This window comes from Phoenix dactylifera, chromosome 1, assembly GCF_051530095.1.
Source record: "Phoenix dactylifera cultivar Ajwa chromosome 1, Ajwa_hap1_PhDact_Kaust_v1.1, whole genome shotgun sequence".
Classification (NCBI taxonomy): domain Eukaryota; kingdom Viridiplantae; phylum Streptophyta; class Magnoliopsida; order Arecales; family Arecaceae; genus Phoenix; species Phoenix dactylifera.
In genome coordinates, this window is record NC_143190.1 from 48405843 (window position 1) to 48426027 (window position 20185).

Sequence of the window (20185 nt, forward strand, 5' to 3'; positions counted from 1 at the left end):
CCCTCACTTCGATCAAGAAATTCAAGTGCATAAAAAGGCAGACAGAGTCCAATGTGATTTATTGGTTGTTGTAGCCTACCATCTAAGTGAAGATGGTTAATTTTTGTTACTTTCATCCTTTCCAAACATAACCCTCCATTGAAATCGATAGAACAGCAGTGAATTCAGGTAAGCGTCTCTAGAGCTTCCAATGATGGTACCAAAACCTTCCTATCAACTTAGTTTTCTCGTCACCTCAGCTTCGAATCTGCACCATCAATTTTGATCACATGATCCATCAGCTTCCTGGTGAATCTCTAATTTGCTTGGATGGTTCCTTGCTGGAGCAGGAGGCTATTTACGGAATCAACAAACACAACCCAGCATGCTGCAAACCAAAACCGAAATCATTTCTTTTATGAAAGGCTTCCATTACCCATATGATTTCAACTAAATACCTGGCTCACAAATACCTGCCAGAAACCAAAATGTTTCACACAATTTCAGATAAGCATTGTTAAAACTAAAACACTTCCGCAACTAAAACTCAGTTGATGGCAGTTGAATAATTTTTGAAGTCTCATTCTACACAGGTGAATTGAAACTAAAACACAGAACCACATGTTCTTATGCTGCCCTCGCATCGCAACACGCTCCTTGCTGGGGTTTCCAACAGATGGGCGAACAAACCAGCTGTGGTAAACAAACCATGATGAGATGAACTGTCATTGGTTCCAAAATAACAACACATGACAATCTTGGTAGTCCTCAAGGAGTGAAACTGACCTAAGAAAACAAATTTGTCAACAAAATGGCACCTGACTGAATGCTCCATTGGATCCCTGATAAAACTTCTCTGCTGATGAGAGAACAAGCACGCACACCCAGGTATTCAAACACTCCAGTGAGCAAATAAACAAATTTCATATTCTACTCCGGAAGTATCTGCTCGTTGTCTGCATCTCCTTCTTCCTCTATCTTAGGTTTTGATGGGGTTGGGCCAGCTCCAGGAGCCTGCTTTTTCTTTATCCCACTCACAATATCATCAATCCTCAAAATCATGCAAGCAGCCTCAATAGCTGTCTTAAATGTTTGTGCCTTAACATTGTAAGAGTCCCATATCTGAGAAAGGAAAATAGGTGAGAGAGAGAGAGAGAGAGAGAGAGGTTAGGGAATGGTCCAAGGGGGAGCCTGAAGCCCATACCTTTGTCTCTTTCATATCAACAATGGCACCCGTGTTTCCATCAATGCCAACCCATGCATTTTCTTCATTAGCATGCTGCAGCAAAGAAACACATAAATGGTAATTAGGAACCCATTGTTTTGTTAAGCTTTAAACTATCAATAACTACCATAATCCTCTCATAATGGCATTCCTCCTTTGCATGAGTGGGTGACGCATTTCAAGTTCAGTCAGTCTGCCAAGGTTGGGTGATGTACCACTGCCCATACCTATGCCTGTCTGCTTACCTGCACGAACCCACTCACTCCTACACAGGAGAGTGCCTTGTACGATGTAGTAACAAATGCAACTATTTTTAAATAAGGCTTTTGCTTAAGTAGTAGCGAGTCTTGTTGAAATGTAGGGTGTGGCACATGGGATAGAAGTAATTACGCATGAAAGGTGATCTTATAAACAAGAAACAAATCAGGGAATACATTATTCCAGCATAAGATAATCTACATGAAAGTGTAAGACCACTAGCATAAGATAATCTCTATGGTTAGTGCAGTTCATGCATATTAGGATACAGTTCAGGCTTTTGTGAGTGGCGTAGTCCAAGTGTGGTTTAGTACAGTCTGACCAAAAATCATAACTAGGTTTACTAAAAGGCAAATGCAAAATAAAAACAAGAGGGTCAGGTTCTGCCTTTCACCTTTCCTTGGAGAGCAGTCATTGTCCGAATAACATTCACCCCACAATTTTGAGCCAAGGTTCGGGGGATAGCCTCAAAAGCTACAGCAGCAGCTTCATAGGGCCACTGTTACACAATCAGACAAATGTAGAGCACATTATCACACAAAGGACTACAAGTGCATACAAGTAACAACATTCATTAAAGCTCAGCCTAGGATAACACATCAAGTAATAAGCAAGAAACAAATCTTACCTTTTCAATACCTTCAATCGATGAACTCTTCTGTTTCAATGCTGCAGATACTGTTAACTCCGTGGCACCACCTCCAGGAAGGAGTTTTGGGTTTTTCAATATGTTCCGTGCTACCGACATGGCATCCTATGAAAGCAAAGTTAGTCAAAGGTACATCAAGTCCCTAGTTTAGATGAACATGTACTGGCACAAACCAATACCTGCAAGTTTCTCTCAACCTCGTTTAAGAGATCCTTACTTGCACCTCTTAAAAGAACAGTACATGCTTTTGGATCTTTGCAGTCCACAACAAATGCAAAGAACTCATCACCAAATTTCTTGACCTCAAATAGCCCAGCTCCTGTTCCAACATCAGATTCTTGAAGCTCCTCTGGCCTATTTACAATAACTGCTCCACAAGCCTTAGCAATCCTATTGTTGTCTGTCTTCCTCAATCTTCGGATAGCACTGACACCAGCCTTGCTTAAATAATGGCATGCAAGATCGCTGAGCCCTTTTTCCGTTATAACCAAGTCAGGTTTGAACTTCAGTACCTGCATACAGAGATTCTCTATATATTCCTCTTCCATCTTCAGCAAAACTTCCCTGACAACAAGACACTTCTTAGCGCCAAACTTTTAGCAGAGCACTACAGATTAATTGTGCAAACCAATTTCTTCTAAGATGCTCGGATATCAATAAAGAATGTTCTTGATAATATGATGTCCTAAAGAATATTTTTGCCTTCATAACAATGTTAAGCTATCAACGGAATTATGGACAAGACAAATGAGAACCGATAAAGAACATTTGACATATGTTATCTACAAAATGAAAAAAAAAAGTAAGTCCACCAAGGTGGCAAGTACAAAGTCAAGATTATCTTTAAGAAAGATACTAAAATTCCTGAATAATTACACCAAGTTATCTATATAATTTATTCAAAACTTTTGCAAACAAATTTGGACATTAAAATTCAGCTTATTGGGACTTTTAGATTCTCAAAGAGAACAGAACTTGTACTTCTTGCAAAAGGTTCATCTGATCATGACTGAACAAGTGCAATTGACACTTACAATAGGCTGTATAGTTTTATTGAACAATTTCAATTTGAATCCAACTAAGCCTACTCAAATTACAACAACTAGATTGAGCATTGTGGAACCAAATCTACCTAAGTCCTCAAGGAAAAACCTACGAATTGGTATTAGCTATGACTGACTTCAATAAGTTGATTGCGTTAATAAGGGCCTGTTTGGATGATTGGGCTGAAAATTCTATGGGATTCGTGGGTTGGGCCAGTACAACTAGCAATATCATAGGATCACAAGCGGAGCTAGGCCTATATTCATAAATACCCAGGAATAGCTTTGGAGCGGGACGGCCCGAATCCCATAGGGAGGGGAAAAAAATGCCTGTAATCCTATGATTTTGGTGGTTGTCCTAGCCCAACCTGCAAATCCCATAGAATTTTCAGCCCCATCATCCAAATAGGCCCTAACTTAAATGAAGTTCCAAAATTGTTTAGACACATCTTAACAAAGCTTAAAGGCACTCTATTCTGAACAATATCAGGTAAATTAGCTAAAACTGAAGCCATCACTTGATGTTAACACATCCCAGTAACAGCAATTACATGCTAATATAACATAATATGATTTAGAAAAGTTCAACTAAATTTTCTTTGGATGCTTATTGTGTTTCTAATAAGGGAGAGTTATCTTGAATTTCCATCATCTTCCAGCAAATTACTTAAGTTTGTGCAAGCATATTGCTGTAGAAATGTGTATTATTATGCTTCAATTAATTAACTAATTATGCCATTTGAGTTCTTTTCAAAAGAAAATGCATTTCGTTTTCTTTTTGCAAAGATTGAAGCTCACCAAAGAGCTTCTTAGTCCTTCAGAGCTCACTTATTTAATCATCAAATAGCCTCAGTGACAACATCATTACCGGTTCTACAAATATTTATAACATTTCCCAGCCAAAAGAATAAACTTAACTTCATGATTAGATTTTATGACAGCTGGATTTCCAAGATAAATCAGTTGTAGAATCAGAGAAAATTTTCCATCTTAAGTAAATGAGTAACAAAAAAGGAAAATATAATTATAACAAATGACTAAAGTTAAAACATGGTCTTTGCAGTTTGCATCTTCTACAAAAGTATGAATATGGATGCACTAGCTTGTTTGTGCAATAGATGACAGAAAAGAACATAAAAGTTCTTACCAATCTTCTTCTTTTACCAACTCAGCATTAGTTTGATTTTCTCCTTTCTTATACTCAAGGGGGCAGTCAAGGAGAATGATACGCGGATTCAATATTTTCCTTCTCATTTTTCCAGGGGCAACAACATCTTTGTTAATCATAACTCCTTTAAGAACCTTAGAGTCCTCCAACTGGCCACCAGGAACCTTCTCAATTTTTATATACTTTTTAATGTCCACCTCACGCACACCTTGGCCAAGGTCCACACCAACTGTTGTGGTAGAATCAATGGCAAGATCCTAGATATGATACAATGCAAAACTATTAAACATCAATCTCAAAAGGGTTTAACAAACCATACATCACTTGGAAAATAATAATGGACAAATCAAAGAGAACGCTATAAGAGTTGTTCAGAAACTCAAATCAATCTGATAGTTTTATTGCGATATGGTCAACCTCAAATTTTATGAAATACAATTTAAGCAGTTACAAAAATCTGCAAAATGTAAAATTTTCCCTGCATTATCTTTGTTACCAATAAAAACCAGTTGATGTCCCTGGATAGATAAATACCTATAGAAAGAGACCTGCTATTTCAAACAAAATCCTTCATGTCATACAATATAAATAGAGTAAGCAGATAAATATGCAATAGATGCATTATTATACTAGAAACCTCCTTTTGACTAACACTAATGCAAGGATTAAAATGAAGGTTTTGAGATTAAAATTTATAAGTATCATTATGGATATGAATCAAACATGACCACTATCCATATTCAGTGTGAAAAAAAAAAAATTTGGAACTCAGTGCCTTTTACAAATTACAGAAGGGTCTTATAAAGACAGTCAAACAAACAGGGAAGGTACAAACAGGTCAGGTTGAATATGAATCATGAATTATCTTAAGAGACCTTATGGTTCAAGAATGCCTGTAAATATTTGTACATATTTACATCCATAATTTATTCAAAAATGCAAAATAATCAGACAACTAATACAGCTGAAACCTTACAGCAAAGATGATGGTTTTATAAGCTGTGTATGTGATAAGAAACTTTAATAGCTAGATATGAATTCTTCAGTTATCTGTATGAAAAAAGCCTGATCAAAAGAAAGAAATAAATAATGAAAGAAAGAAAGAAAGAGATGATACGAGATACCGATGTCCAAAATTTAGGGTGTGCAACAGATGACAAAGGAGACAACAAAAGCATTAAATATTTTTCGAGAACTGCAGCATTAAGCATTCTATATTACAAATTTTACCAAGATCATTAGGACCAATTAATATATAGCAAATTCAAATTACAGAAATTACTAGAAATTACTAGTAAGAAAGACAATAAGTTCCTCTCATAAAGCCTACAAAAAAGCAACATAAAACAACAAAAAAGATGGATTAGAAGCAATACATTGGGCATACCATACTGGCACCAAACCAATACAGGAACGTACAGAGTTTCAGTATGTTTAATTGAGCCCCATACAGAGTTACCGACACTACAATAACATGGTACCAATACGGGGTCTGGTACCAAGATTGCGAACCTTGATTAAAAATATTGCTTGCATATGCTTGTTGTGCATATAAAGCGTATGAAGACATCTAGAAAAAAAAAAGCAAAAATTTGTAATTATGAGGAAAATACTCACAGCAATTAGGTCACCAAATTGTCCGGTAAATTTTGTACCTATACAACTTTTTACCAGACCCAGCGTTGTGGCACCTGCCAAAGGATATTCACAAGAAAGGAAGTTAATTGAAATACTAGTTCAATACACTACTACCCATCAGAAATGTAAAGAGTGTTTGAAAGAAAACAAAGGAACAAAGTTAGAGATAGAAGAAGAAGCTCGCATGATCATATTTTCATGAGCTCCAAGGTATCAAAACAACTACTGCACAATACTGAGATATAAGATGTGTAGAACTTACGGTCATTCACATCAATGGGCATTGCAATCTTGTCAATAACTGATATTGCATCCTCGAGAGCTTTATTATAAGCTGTGAGGGGCATTTAATGGTGTTAAAGGAAGAATTTAAATGGCACAAATTAAGAGAAAGGTCTAGATGTACAGAAATTACCTCGACAGATAATTGTAGGATGATAGTTTTTTTCAATGAAAGCTTGCGCAACATGAAGCATCTCACCAGCTTCAACAAATTTTCAATCAAACAATCAGTGAGATATCTTCTCGAGATTCAAAGAGAAGCATCCTTATTGTCACAAATCAAAGATAAGAAATAAAATTACAAAAAAAAACACATAAGTGTAAATACCAAAGGTATAGTTCGTATCCAATCCTGTAAATTAACAAGCACGACAGATAATCTAGATAGCAAAACTTCCTATATTGACAGAGTGGTTGCATTTATTGAAAATGAACTAAAAAAAATTGTATGATACATTGACTACAATAATTCTCTACTAAATCCAAATAATCTAATGATTAAGCTAGTCTGCTACTAGAGTGAGGTAAATGTGATCAAAGCACTTCATTGAGGAGACATGAACAATATGCACAGAACATACCAAGAACAATGACAGATGTTGTGCCATCCCCCACTTCTTCATCTTGTGTGCGGCTTAGTTCAATCATTGACTGTCAAATTGCAAAGCACAGTTAAGAAGAAGTACATATTCTTTTTAAGTATAGCACCTGTATAAAAGATCTCGCACACATAAAACACCATAAGAATTGTAAGAGGCAACAGATGAGAGTAGATCCATGGCATGCTAGCTATCAATCAAAAGCGAATAAGCATATGCAAATGATAATTATTTTTTATGGCTACAGCGGCAGATGACTGATGGCAACACAGGACCGCCTCTTCTTTCCCTCCCTCTCAAGCTAACGGCCTCCCTCTCTCAAATCCTCACTCCTGGCTTCTCTCTGTAACCCCCACTCCTGCAACCCCATCCCGCCCGGAGTCAGTTTCTGCTGGCAGCCAGTGGCAGGCAGCTGATCCCAACCACCTCCACCACCCCCGCCCCCCTGTCTCCTCTCACTCTCCAATTCGGCCTGATGGCAGAGGTTAAGCCTCCATCCCAATGCCCCCCTCCTCCCCCACCCACCTTAAAAAAAAAAAAAAAAAAAAACCCACCAACCACCACCAAGTCTGCTGGATGTTTTCCCTCATCTGCCCCAACCTTCACTATCTCTCTCACTCACACGCGCACACACTTAATGCTGCCTGTTACAAAATTAATTTTGATGGAAATATAATCTGAATGGCTTTCCATTTAACTGTATTATTAAAAAATCAATACTGTGTTTTCTCAAAAACGAATGGGCCATAATTTGCATTTGGGAAAGTCATATATTTGGGAAAGTCTACTCTTTGCTAAGAGCATGAGATTATTGAATTTAAGATGCTAAAGGTATTAGATCTTAGATGATAGCAGCAGGACAACTTGCCCTATACAAGATTGACATATAATGCATTTTTATCCATGATTATTGTTTCTAATATAGTTACCATTACTTGTTAAAAATCAACATTATATATGAAAAAAATGATGCTATGCATTAGTATGATGTTAAAATGATAATAAGGAGAAGTAATCAATTCAGAATTTTTAACTAAGTTTACTAATTTATAGAAATTAAATAATGCTTAATATATCTATCTTGTCATTATGATGTCATAGTTCAACCTAGTTGATCCAATGGTCGACCCACTACCAATGACCAGTTATTTTTCAAGTTTGATCAATGGTCCGTGTTTTAAAACACTGCAACAAATTTGAATGATATCGGACAAACATAAGAGGCATAAGTTACCTTAGCAGCTGGATGGGCAAGATCCAACTCACGTAGGATAGCATTTCCATCATTAGTAACAACAATACCTGTTACCAACCAAAATTATTTGAAGAAAAAAGAAGGTGAGGTTAGATAAGTCAAGAATATCAAATGAAAGTATGAAAAAGAAAATCTATGGCACAAGAAAGTGTGACAAACACATGCTGGCCAAGGTGCTTTAACGCAACAAAGTATGAAATTTGCAAGGAGAAAAAACAACAAGGTCTTTGAACACACAAGATAGATTCATTCTTGATAGTTTCACTTGACAGACAATTCTATACTAAAAATATGCAATATTAAAAGGTCAAGCATCCATGATGCACCTCCTCCAGCATCAAGAAGCATCTTCAACATAGATCGAGGACCCAAAGTAGTACGGATTATGTCAGCCACAGCCTGTGCAGTAAAATGCACAAAGATTAATTGAATGATACATCCTCAGAAAGAAGTCACAAGCCAAGTTTCAAGTTTAAATTTAGAAAAAAGTTCTCAAAAGATAATTATCTAACACGATAACAAGCAAAAGAAAATCTGTTACAAGATTGATGCATTAAATTCCAAAGACACTGACATTACAAAAAAAATGATGATGAAGTCTTGAAATAGAGAATTATCATATTAAATTGTTCATAGGCCAACTAATATAGGTCCCAATCTAAACTGTAGGAACCACTGGATGATTACACACCATTTCCATTGCCAACAAACCTTACACCAACAGCTTTGTCTAATCATCCATTTCTATAAAAGAACGTAAACTCTGACTGGAAAGCAGTCCAAATCGTGCTCATCAAATTTATTAAAAAAATCATGTAGTTCTTTCAGCCTAGCTAACTCCTCACAAAGTTAACTTTTAGCTACAAGTGCATGTCGCTCAGCCTCACTAAATGACCTCAAAATCTTTAACCAAGCCATATCATATGATCCCTCCTCATATACACCAATTTAATTTTCTAATGGTTCTGTATTCATTTTAGAATTAAGTCCATACTTACGAACATTTGTACAAACATATACATATAATATGCATACATAAGTATGTGGGATTTAATTTTCATCATTCTACCCACTTGTACAGTCATAAAGCTAATGTACACAGAATGGTTGAAGCAAAGATTCAATATACTAAATGGGATAAAGAGGCCACAGAATAGAAGAATGATGAGACCCTCTTCGGTATTTAAAGTTGCCCCCGTTAGACCTTTTTATTTGTTGCATTTACTTTATTAGTGGTGGTCATTGTTGGGAAGGGTGCTCTGGGCGCTTGCCTAGGCACTCAGGCGAGGCAAGGAAGCCCCTGAGCACTTCAAGAGTCCCCAGGCGAGGCAAGTTTACCAAGGCAAGCACTTGAGGCAAAGCAAGAGGTATTTGGGCAAACCCCTAACCAATATCTAGCAATACCGGTCCTATCACTTTTTTGCCTATTCTTTTAGAGCTTTATTAGCTTTACTTTGGGGGGTTATTTTGGTCCCTTGCAGTCCTTATAAATAAAAGGCTACTCTAGGATGGTCAATAACTTAATTTTTTGCATTATATTTTGTTTAGAAACATCAAATATGTTTTGGGAATTGGTATTTTGCTATCATGTTTGAACTAAGAAGCTACTAAAGTATGTCCTTTTTTTTTGCTGATTTTTCTTTAAAAACATGTTATGGGAGGGGAAGTGGTATCTTTATGTGATGTTCTTAAAGATGTGAAAAATGATATCTAACATACAAGATATTTATGATTTTTTATTTTGAAAATTGGTATTTTTATGAGATGTTCTTAAAGATGTGAAACATGATATCTAACATACAAGATATTTATGATTTTTTAATTTGAAAATGGAATAGCCAATCATATAATGCTAGTATTGTTTTTAAATGCAGATAATATTTATTTCTAATACATTTATTTAACATTTTTTTAAGTTAGAGCCTTGCTTTCTTGAGGCAAGCACCTTTTTGGCACCTAGCGCAGTGATACAGGTCCTATCTCCTTAAGGTCACCTTTTGCTTTTGACAACCTTGGTGATGGTAGTTAGCTTTCTTGAGGGTTTGTTTAACAAATCCCTACCGGAGAAGGTGGCTGAACGTAACAAAAAAAGACCATAGCAATAGATGAGGGAGATAAAAAGAGAAACATAAATATGAAGGATGAATGAGTGAGACAAAAGAAAAAAGAAAGAGATGCCTCCCAGCCGGGGGGGCAGATCGAATCGGAGTTTCCTTAGGTAGCCACCGACCTACAGCAAGGGAAGAAAAAGAAAAAGACGAGCAGTGCGATCCGGACATGTTGAAATCTAGGATTTTTGCTATGTCCAAAAACCTAAACATTTCCTGACACTCCTTGACAATTCAAATCAGCAAATAATAATATCATTATGATTACATACCTTCTTTTAACACGTATACCTAAAAGCTTTCAGGTCTAATATAACATTAAGAAGGTTTTCTGAAATTCTATCAAATAACAAAGCAATTGGTTGAACAAATTATTCATTATGCAAGCAATTGGTTTGACAAATTATTCATTATGTATACGATCTGTGCATATTCATAAAAATATCTAATATAATATGGATATTTCCCTATATCCAATTTTTAAAGAATCCCATGTCCAACTCTCTTAGACACTTGGACATTTGACACCTGTGCCCATGTCCAGGTAATATTGGACAAGAAGGGAAACTAGAGGAAAAGAGGGAACAATAAACAAAGAGAAGGCAGAAAACAAGAGCAATAGAAAGAGGATATTTTTTTCAAAAGCCCAAGCACACACTTCATTCATAAAATTCATTAGAATGCAAATCCAATTTGTCTACCTCCTCCAATCACCCTTTCTACAACAACCCAAAATCCTCAGAGCTTGTTCTTATGATACCATTAAGAAGTGACATTTTAGAGATACCTAAGTAAATTGTTATTGAGCAATGATGACCGCAAGAAACCTACTTCTACATAACTCATAAAATCAAAAATAGGGTTGTTATGGCAGCTAGGCAGTTCTTAATCAGTAGGGGCACCTCAATTCCCAATTTTTCCTCGATGCATGGTCAAACTACCTAAAAACCTGCATGATAGGTTGCAGAAAATGGAGAAGAAGAAGATCCAAAGGATGAAAGCATAGAACTTAGAAAAAGCATGCATGCTACTGATTGGTAATTATGACAATGGAAAGATTGTATAGGTCCTACAAAAGAAGTAAATAGATGGTTAGCTGAGTGGATAGAGAAGGCACTTTCACCTCCATCTACAAACCCTTGTTTAGGAAAAGGAAGATGGAACAGAGATTACACTATGATAAAAGCTGACATCTTTCATTAATGCTACCCATAAGACAGAATGAGAGTAATGGTATAATAAGAAAGGTGAAGATAATAAATTTTACTTCATCATTAGTTATTAAAAAATCCATAATGGCATTGTACTGGCTTAGTTATGTCAATATTATAAAAAAAACTTTAAATAAGCATATTAACTTAATTTATAGATGTCTTGAATCAAAACTAGCTGCTTATATTTGACGAGTCAACATTTTGCTTTAAAAAAATAAATAATGAATTAATGACTAGACAAAATGATAATTTTTAATATAAATACATTTGCAAAAATGTCACGATTAGACAAAAAATGATTAGTTATTTCCAATAGTCAAAAATTTATACACCATCAAAGATAAAGCATGAAACATGTACTAGTCAACGGAATAAAGGTGATCCATGCAAAAAAGTACTTTGATTGTAACAACTAATCAGAAAAGGTGGCATCTTGCACTATGCAAACTCGAAAATCAGCATAGGAGCACACAAATCATTAATTCCACAAATCTCCATTCCCAGATGTAATATCAAAGGCAAGCATCTAACATCCCACAACAAGGCATCCCCAACCAGCAAACAAACAGAAGTTGTGAAATGCTCACCTTAGATGCTTGGATGTTGGCATGGTGCACCTTACTTCCAGATTCCCGTTTTAAAGAATCTTCTGCTCAACAGTGTTAGCACAAGTTATCAGAGACAATGCAATAAAGGAAACTGGAGGCTTCCAAACAACTTTACAAGAACAGCACCCAACAACTTTAGAAACAGAAGGAATGAAAGAAAAATCATAAAATGGGAGGTAGCTTAAGGCAACACTGAGTCAATTGTAAAACCAGGCCACTGGGGTAACAACAGAACATTCGTGCCAGATGTGACAACATAGATATCATGCATGGCTGACAAAGCAATCCAAGCTCAGTCATTTCATATTATTTCTTTAAGGAACTTGTTTAAGCAATGAGATTTATTTTCATATGAAAGGTAAAAGAAACCAAAAAAGAAGCATACTAGATGGAAATTTTGTTGCATTCCTTTATTGCCCCTAAGCCATGTGACTTGATGTTTTCAATTCTACCCCGTAAACCTTGAGAAACTATATTTTGGTTGAGCTTTCAGAATCATAGAATGCCATTGATGATTATTTCTTCCTGATGATTAGAATTAATGGGGGATGTAGGTCGGCATTTGTCACCGTGCACTTCTACGAATTTCCGAGAAAAATGAGGCTATAAAATATGAGAAAAAAAATCTTGTTAATCTAATTTAAAACCAAGATAAGAAATTTTTGCGTGACCAAACAGAGAGCTTTGCAACGCCTGCCATCTCTCCCCGTCGGTGCATCCAAATATCTCCCAGGAAGTCAAGAAAAAGAATATGAAATCAAATTTAAAACCACATTATACGCCTTTTTAATCCCAGAAAAAGGCAAATTTTTATGCAGCAAATCGGAGAGTTTCAAGCACCCTATGGCAAGAAAACCTAGACACCAGATTTCCCGGTCAACCAGCACCCAAACACCGCTCGTCTTCGGCAAGAAACACGCGCATCAAAAACCCTAGCTTCCAAGCAGGCAAAAAAAGATCGTAGGGGAAGAGAGAGAAAGAAGCCATGGAGAGGAGCCTTACTCATTTAAAACTGTGATAAAAAGAAACCATTAGAAAGAAGCCGTGGAGAAAGAAAAATATTGCCATAAAATGTGAGAAAAAAGGCGTGTTTTCCCATTTAAAACCAAGACAAGAAATTTTGGGGGAGTGAGAGGGGCGTACTGAGGACGAGGACCGGGGCGTGCATGACTGGAGAGAAGAGAGATGGATTCCGAGAATGGCCTTTTGTCCTTCTGGAGGCGATGCCTAAAATGGCGGCGTTCGTTCTTGGGACAGCGACGCCCGGGTAGACTCGATGGTTCTTGGCGCTTCGGAGCGACAGAGAGCAAAACCCTTGCCCCCGCACCTTACTGTTGTCTTCTTTAGAAGGTGAGAAGATGGACCCGGTCTGGTGTTTTAGGAAGTGGGCACATTAGACCAGACCGGCTTCTGGTGGGCCGATAGAGTCTTCTTGCCCGGCGGCTCGAATTTCTAGAGCCAAGCTGCGACTGACCGGACGGACTGGTTCGTTCTTGTGATGGATCGCTTCCGGACCTCCGATTCATGTAACCTCGCCAGTGCCGAGGATGTTTGCTTGTTGGCCATAATGAGGTGGATGGATGAAGCAGGATACCCTCGGCTTCAAGATATTTGGGCGGTGATTAGAGATGAAGTGATCTTTTAGGGTCAGCATGTGCATTAAGAGGCTAACAAAATAACGGACTGGGTGGTTGCATATATGCCTAGCCACTCAGAAGGCATCCTGTGGGCCGGAAGAGAGAGAGAGTTGGCTAAAACACTTGGGAACTTATTGTTTATTGATTCCATTGGATGTATCTGTATTTGTAATGTATGAAATATCTATTTTTAGTATAAAAAAATGAATGGATGGATATGGATGGAAGTTTTTAGTAAAGTACGAGGCCATTGTTGTAGAATGAGCATATCGATTTTCTTTTTAATAAATGGCTCTAGAGGGTTACATTATAAATGTTCTATTGGTACAAGGATCAACGTTGGATAAAAATAATGGCTATGAGGTTTCAAACAGCAAGTAGTTCTATCATGTGAACAACTGTGTGTTAATCAAGCTCTTCTTTTTTTCTTTTTTTTGTGCTAAAATGGACATTTCATACATCACGGGTACGAATACATCAAATAGAATCAAAATACAAAAGGTCCTGAAGTGTTTCGGGCATCTCTCTCTCCCCAGCCCATAGAGTGCCTCCTGAGTGGCTCGCTATATATGCCGCCACCCAGTCAGCCGTCCTATTGGCCTCACGATATACATGCATAGCCTGACATGTAACACCCTCCCTCACCATCATCCAAATGTCGCAGAGCACGGGATGAGCATCTCCATGACTATTCAGGCCCCTATAGATCCAGCTAATCACTGTGGCCGAATCATCCTCCAGAAAAACAGAGCTCGCCCGAAGCACCCGTCGCGCGTAGGACAGGCCCATCCAGGCCGCCCGCAGCTCTGCCCCTAGAACCGAAGTATCAAAAATTTGACAGCCCCCTGCTACCACCGCATCGGAACTCGGGCCCCTGATGACCAATCTGGCCCTTCCCCTCCTACCACCATCCAAGACAGAGCCATCAAAATTGACCTTGAGAAAACTCAGAGGTGGAGGCTCCCAGGTAAAGAATACCCTATGTGAAGCTGCCGAAGCAATGTGGGGGCCCCAGATGTCCCGAACTGTCAAAGGTCCATGAGCTGACTCTGCATGGATAATCTCTGCAGCCTAAGCACGAGCCCGCTCCATCACGAACTGCAAGAACAGCCGGCGCTCACCAAACACTCGAGCATTCCTGGCCAATGATATCCGATACGCTATACAAGACACCCTAATAGCCAAACTCCGCATCTGAGGAATACCAGCCCAATGCCGAACCTCCTCCAGGAAAATATCCCTCCCACTCCAAGCATCTCCCAGGATCCTATTCATACTCCAAACATCTCTCGCCCACACACACTGGAATAGTACATAATCTATAGGGGGAAAAGGCTCATACCTTGTCTACTCAACACTGAGCATGTCAGTAGATGCTCCCAAGCCACCTTCCAAAGGAAGAGAGCAACTCTGGTATAGCCCAAACCTCCACACCCAACCACAGTCTAAGCGTGGCTCTGAACCCGGTTGAAGAACCCGGAAAACCTCACCAATCCCAACGTTGGCTCTACAGGTAGTACTCCAAACTCTGACATCTGGACCTGTGGATCCCGAAATGGGAAATGCCCGAACCCGCTCTGCTAGATGCTCTCAAAACAGCTTGGCCAGCCTATCGGCATTCCACTCTGCCTCCCCCAGCCTAAGCAGGTCAGAAACCCGGAGTCCCACCACTGCCTCAGCACTAAGCATCGTCGGCCATAGTCTCAAAAGAAGTGCATCCACCCATGGGTTCTCCATCACATCAATGCTCCGTCCGTTGCCGATCAGCCACCTGGAATGTGCCAGGGCCATAGGCAAATACCTCCCAATCTCTCGCCACATAAAGGATCTCCTCCGGTGAGCTGTCGCCTGCTCCTCGAATCCCACTCGACCATACCTGGCCGTCATGACCTGACTCCAGTGACCGTGTAGCTCCAGGACAAACTGTACCGCCCTCCGTACCAACAAAGCCTTGCGTCGTACCAAGAGTGGCTGCACCCCCAGCCCACCCTCGCGCAGTGGTAGATATACTCTCTCCTAGGCCACCATGTATATCCCATGCCCCCCAAGGGAGCCCCAAAGAAAACTCCGCATAAGCTGCTCAATCCCCTCCAGCACGGTCTTTGGCACCGCTGTGTGAGCCATCAGATAAATGGGCATGGAATACAGAACTGATCTAATCAGCGTCAATCTCTCCATCATAGAAAGTGATGATGCCCTCCATCCCTCTAGTCTGCTCCACACCCTCTCCAATAAAGTAAAGCACTCTGGCACCCGTAACCTCCTGTGATGGGAATCCCAAGATAAACCGGGGCCTCCGTCTGCTCCTGCATCCCCAGAATCGTCCTGATCTCCCGTTGCACCCTCCACTCAGTGCTAAGACTGAAATAGATGGTTGACTTTTGTAGATTGACCCTCTACCCGGACATCGCACAGTACTCTGTCAGCACGCCCTGAGGGGCTTTGGCATCTTTCACCCTCGCCCTAGCTAGTAAGAGACAATCGTCTGCAAATAGCAAATAAGAAATAGGACGGGCACCTGAGGCTGGACTATAGGCTACCAGCTCTCAGTTCTTACAAGCAACATGCAAAGCACGAAAAAGCACATCAGAGCAAATGATAAATAAATACGAAGACAGAGAACATCCCTGGCAAAGTCCCATAGTAGCACGGAAGAAGGGCGATGGCGTGCCGTTGACCAAAATGGAAAAGCTAGGCCCCTACACACATCCTAGAATCCAGTCAATCCAAGTCCAGTGGAATTCGAAGCTCTCTAATGCTCGCCGTAGAAAATCCCACCGAATCCGGTCATAGGCACGCTCCATGTCCAGTTTCACTGCCATCAAATATCACCTCCTCAAGGCTCACTACAGATCCTCCATTATCTCCTGAGATACTCCTTCCCCCACAAAGGCTTCTTGCTCCTGACTGATGATCCTCGGCATCAGGTTCTTCATCCTCCCCACCATAATCCTCGTCACCACCTTGTACAAAGTAGTACATAAGCTAATGGGTTTGTAGTGCCTTGGCTCCGAAGCATCCAGATGCGTCGGTATCAATGTGATGAAAGTGGCCTTCCAATCGTCTGCCATCCTCGCCCGGCTGAAATAAAGCGGTATTGCCTCCACCACTGCCCTCCAAATAATGCACCAATATCTACGAAAGAAGAATGGTAGAAAACCATCCAGTCCAGGGGCCTTATCCTCTGCAAGACTCCATACCGCCTCCGGCACCTTCATCTCCAACACTAGCCGAATTAAGGCTGCATTCTCTATCTCATTAATTCTGACCTCCGACCAGGGTAGCTGACCTATCTCATATGTCCCGCCATCCTCCATCCACTTGACCTGAAGAACTCAAATAATACCTGTCTCACTGCCGAATCCTCGTCCACTCGGTGGCCCACCCCAACCTTCATGGAGCGGATCATGTTTCTCTGCCTTCTGATGACTGTCGATCGGTGAAAGAAACTGGTGTTCCGGTCGCAATCCTTGACCCACTGGATCCTGGACTTCTGTCTCCAAAAGATCTCCTGCTAGCACAATAAAGAATGGTGGGAGGCTAAGGATCGCCGTAGATCCGCCATATCGGCCTCCGTAAGCTCCTCCCTCGATCCTCCCACCCCTGGACGTCTAATATCACAGCCTCCACCTCCTCTATTCTCCGAAAGACATTGCCGACAATCTTGCGATTCCATCGACGAAGACGACGTTTGGTGAGCTCCAACCTGCACGACACCCTCTGCATGGCATCACCCCGTACTGACACACTCCAAGCCTCCCTGACTACATCCCAAGACTAGGGATATGACAACCACAACTTCTCAAAGCGGAATGGGCTATAATGTACAGATCCCAAAGCTATAGATATCAAGCTCTTCTTCGCTCGTATAGTTTTTGGTGATCAGGCATGCTCTATTGCAGTCACTCATAAAATTGTGGTTATACTTCATAATCTACGTCTATATCTACTTAATAGGCTTCTTACGAGATAGCAAAACTGTGAGGGGGGCTTATTTTGTTAAGAAACCTACAATGGCAAGATACCATACATTAGACTCTAGCATAGCTAGAGAAAAAGGATGGGAGTCGAGAATAGAACAAAATCTAGAACAAGAGAATGATGAATCACTACGAAGACAAGTCTATTTTGACATGGATTCCAAGAAGGCTTAAGGGGGTGTGATATATTAAAAAAAAAAAAGAATGCAGGGCTCACGTAGACTGCATGCATGCGTGCATGTATCAACGAGCAATGATCATACTAGGATGGATACACCGATGGACAGGTGTTCTGCACTCTAGAGGTGGTTGTGCAGGGATACACGGATAAATGTATGCTTGACAAAGGGAACAATTAAAGGGAAGGCACAACAAAAGCCAAGCGAATAGGGATTGAAAAGCCTTGAACTCTAATTCAATGTTAAATAATGGTGTTAATTGGCTAGGATGGTGAAAGAGTAGATGTCCTACAAGCCAATCGCAATATGTATTGTGAAGGATTTTCTTTTGATTTTCCAAATCATGTACATGACATTTAATATAAATAAAGGCATTGTGTTTCATCATATGTTGTTGATTATATTTGTGATGAACCCCTTAGATTAAGGCAATGATTTTGAGGCTATGATGAGATCATACTAGTGAGACCTAAAATCCTAAAATCCTAATCTTAAATATTTTCAGTCATTGGTACATTGAGTCGCGGATCAATATTTATCGGAAAGACTGGCACATCTTATGTATGCTCGATGCAGAGGGTGATTGATCTCACAATCACTTGTGTGGAGACACTAATACAAAGATGTGGGTGCTCATTAGAGAAATAAGTTCACTGAATTGACCTACAAAGAGAAATCTTATGAAGTCTTACTTATATGTCAAAAGATGATTCTCTTAGTGGGAGTTGTGCAACTAATCCTTTGACCTGAGATCACCATAGTATCTTGTGCACATAAATCCATGTTTTGGTTTCCACTCATTCATGACAATAAGTTATGTACGAGGTCTTCTGGATACGGTGGATTGTGTACGAAGGTTATGAGTAGGTCAACAAGGAATTAATCACTTCTAGTAAGAGAAGATCGCATCCTATTTATTCTAATCATATGATAATTCAGGAAGTCTTTGATCAAAGCACAATGAAAATTAGAAAGAGTTTCTAATGTTTCATTATTCGAATTATCATTAGAAGATTGAGAAATATATGAATATGAAATTGAGTTTGACATATATTCATACTCATATACATATTCGGGATGCAGTTTGATTAAAGGATTGAATTGCACGGTAACTTGCTACTGAAGGGTATTTTTGGTATTTTCACCAAATTTCATATTTTTCGGGTAGACATGACACGTTGCTAGACGTCAATCTTGTCTTATAGGTTTGATCAAATTAAAGAGTTTAATTCGATCACCAATTAGAAAGGATTCTAATTGTTAAGTTCGGGTTCGCGCAGTTTGGACTTAAATCGATTAGAAGAGTTCTAATCAAGTTGGGTCAACTCGCACTCACACCTATTGCTGGCTAAGTATGGAACCCAATGGGTCACACACAAGAAAACTTATTATGGGTCTAATTGGATTAGATCATGTTTGCAAGATAGACATCCTAGCAGGTGTTGCAAATCCTTAGCTCTTAATTCGAATTGGATTCGAATCCGATTCTTAATTGATCTAATTTGATTAGATCATGTTCTAATATAGGTTAGCCAAGAGTTGGCACCTAATTGGCTTGGTTTGAGTCTAATTGGATTAGATTTAATAAATCATTCAATCTAGACCGTTAGATCTTGATCTACCGTTGGATGAAGACATAATGGAGAGTTGGTTTAACCCAATTGGATTGGGTTAGAGGATGGCTATCATAATTGACCATTGGATCTTAATCCCATCATTGGATGAAGACATATTGGGTCAAGTGAATGGCGCCTTGCATTGGAGCCCTTGGATCATCATCATGAAAGATCAAGAGGTGAGGCGTGATGGACATGTGATTAGCATGTGATGTTGACTTGGTCAAAATATGGCACCACATGAAAGGACATATCATTTGATACACCTCCTCACTTGATCTGCACCTCCTCTTATTTGATATGGCCCTTTAGATGATGCTCTTTCATGAGAGGATGTGTGGAGGATGCATCCCTACACCTATTATAAATACGTTAGCACTCCATGGGTTTCATCATTCCAACTCCACCCCACTCCTCTTTTCTTTCTTTCTTACATTAGTTTCTTTCTTTCTAGCATTGCTTCTAGTGTGTCCTAAGCCAAGACAATATGGTCTTCTTTAGGACAAAAGGATTAGAAGTGATTTTAGAAGGTTAAAGAAAAATAGAAAGAAAGGAAAGCAAGCCATTAGAGTTCTTTAGAAGAATTCTGCATTAAGGATCAAAGTCTTTGGAGCTTAAGACTTAAATCAAGTTTTCATGTGGATCAACGTTGGAGGGTGAACACTTGGGCCCATAGTGAAAATTCTTCACATTGGATTAGCGTTAGAGGTATTCTTTTATTTCGGCATTTATATTATATTATTTGAT

General features: G+C 39.4%; 1 protein-coding gene across 3 annotated transcripts; it reads right to left on the minus strand.

The window, feature by feature from the left end:
* Nucleotides 1-389: 389 nt before the first annotated feature.
* LOC103715281 (T-complex protein 1 subunit gamma) lies at nucleotides 390-13515 on the minus strand. 3 transcript variants are annotated; one of them, XR_605363.6, is made up of 15 exons: nucleotides 13170-13386; nucleotides 12006-12067; nucleotides 8423-8495; nucleotides 8076-8143; nucleotides 6824-6893; nucleotides 6376-6444; nucleotides 6223-6294; nucleotides 5940-6013; nucleotides 4302-4579; nucleotides 2291-2675; nucleotides 2091-2216; nucleotides 1857-1961; nucleotides 1184-1258; nucleotides 766-1101; nucleotides 390-672 (listed from the first exon to the last, which is right to left on the minus strand). XR_605363.6 is itself a non-coding variant. In XM_008802859.6 (14 exons), the coding sequence occupies exons 1-14, from the start codon at nucleotides 13192-13194 to the stop codon at nucleotides 910-912; spliced, it is 1674 nt and encodes a 557-aa protein (XP_008801081.1). In that variant the 5' UTR covers nucleotides 13195-13515; the 3' UTR covers nucleotides 390-909. The 3 variants fall into 3 exon arrangements, 1 of the variants encoding a protein (XP_008801081.1); XR_605364.6 differs by having other exon boundaries at nucleotides 798-1101; nucleotides 13170-13370; XM_008802859.6 differs by having other exon boundaries at nucleotides 390-1101; nucleotides 13170-13515.
* Nucleotides 13516-20185: the final 6670 nt, after the last annotated feature.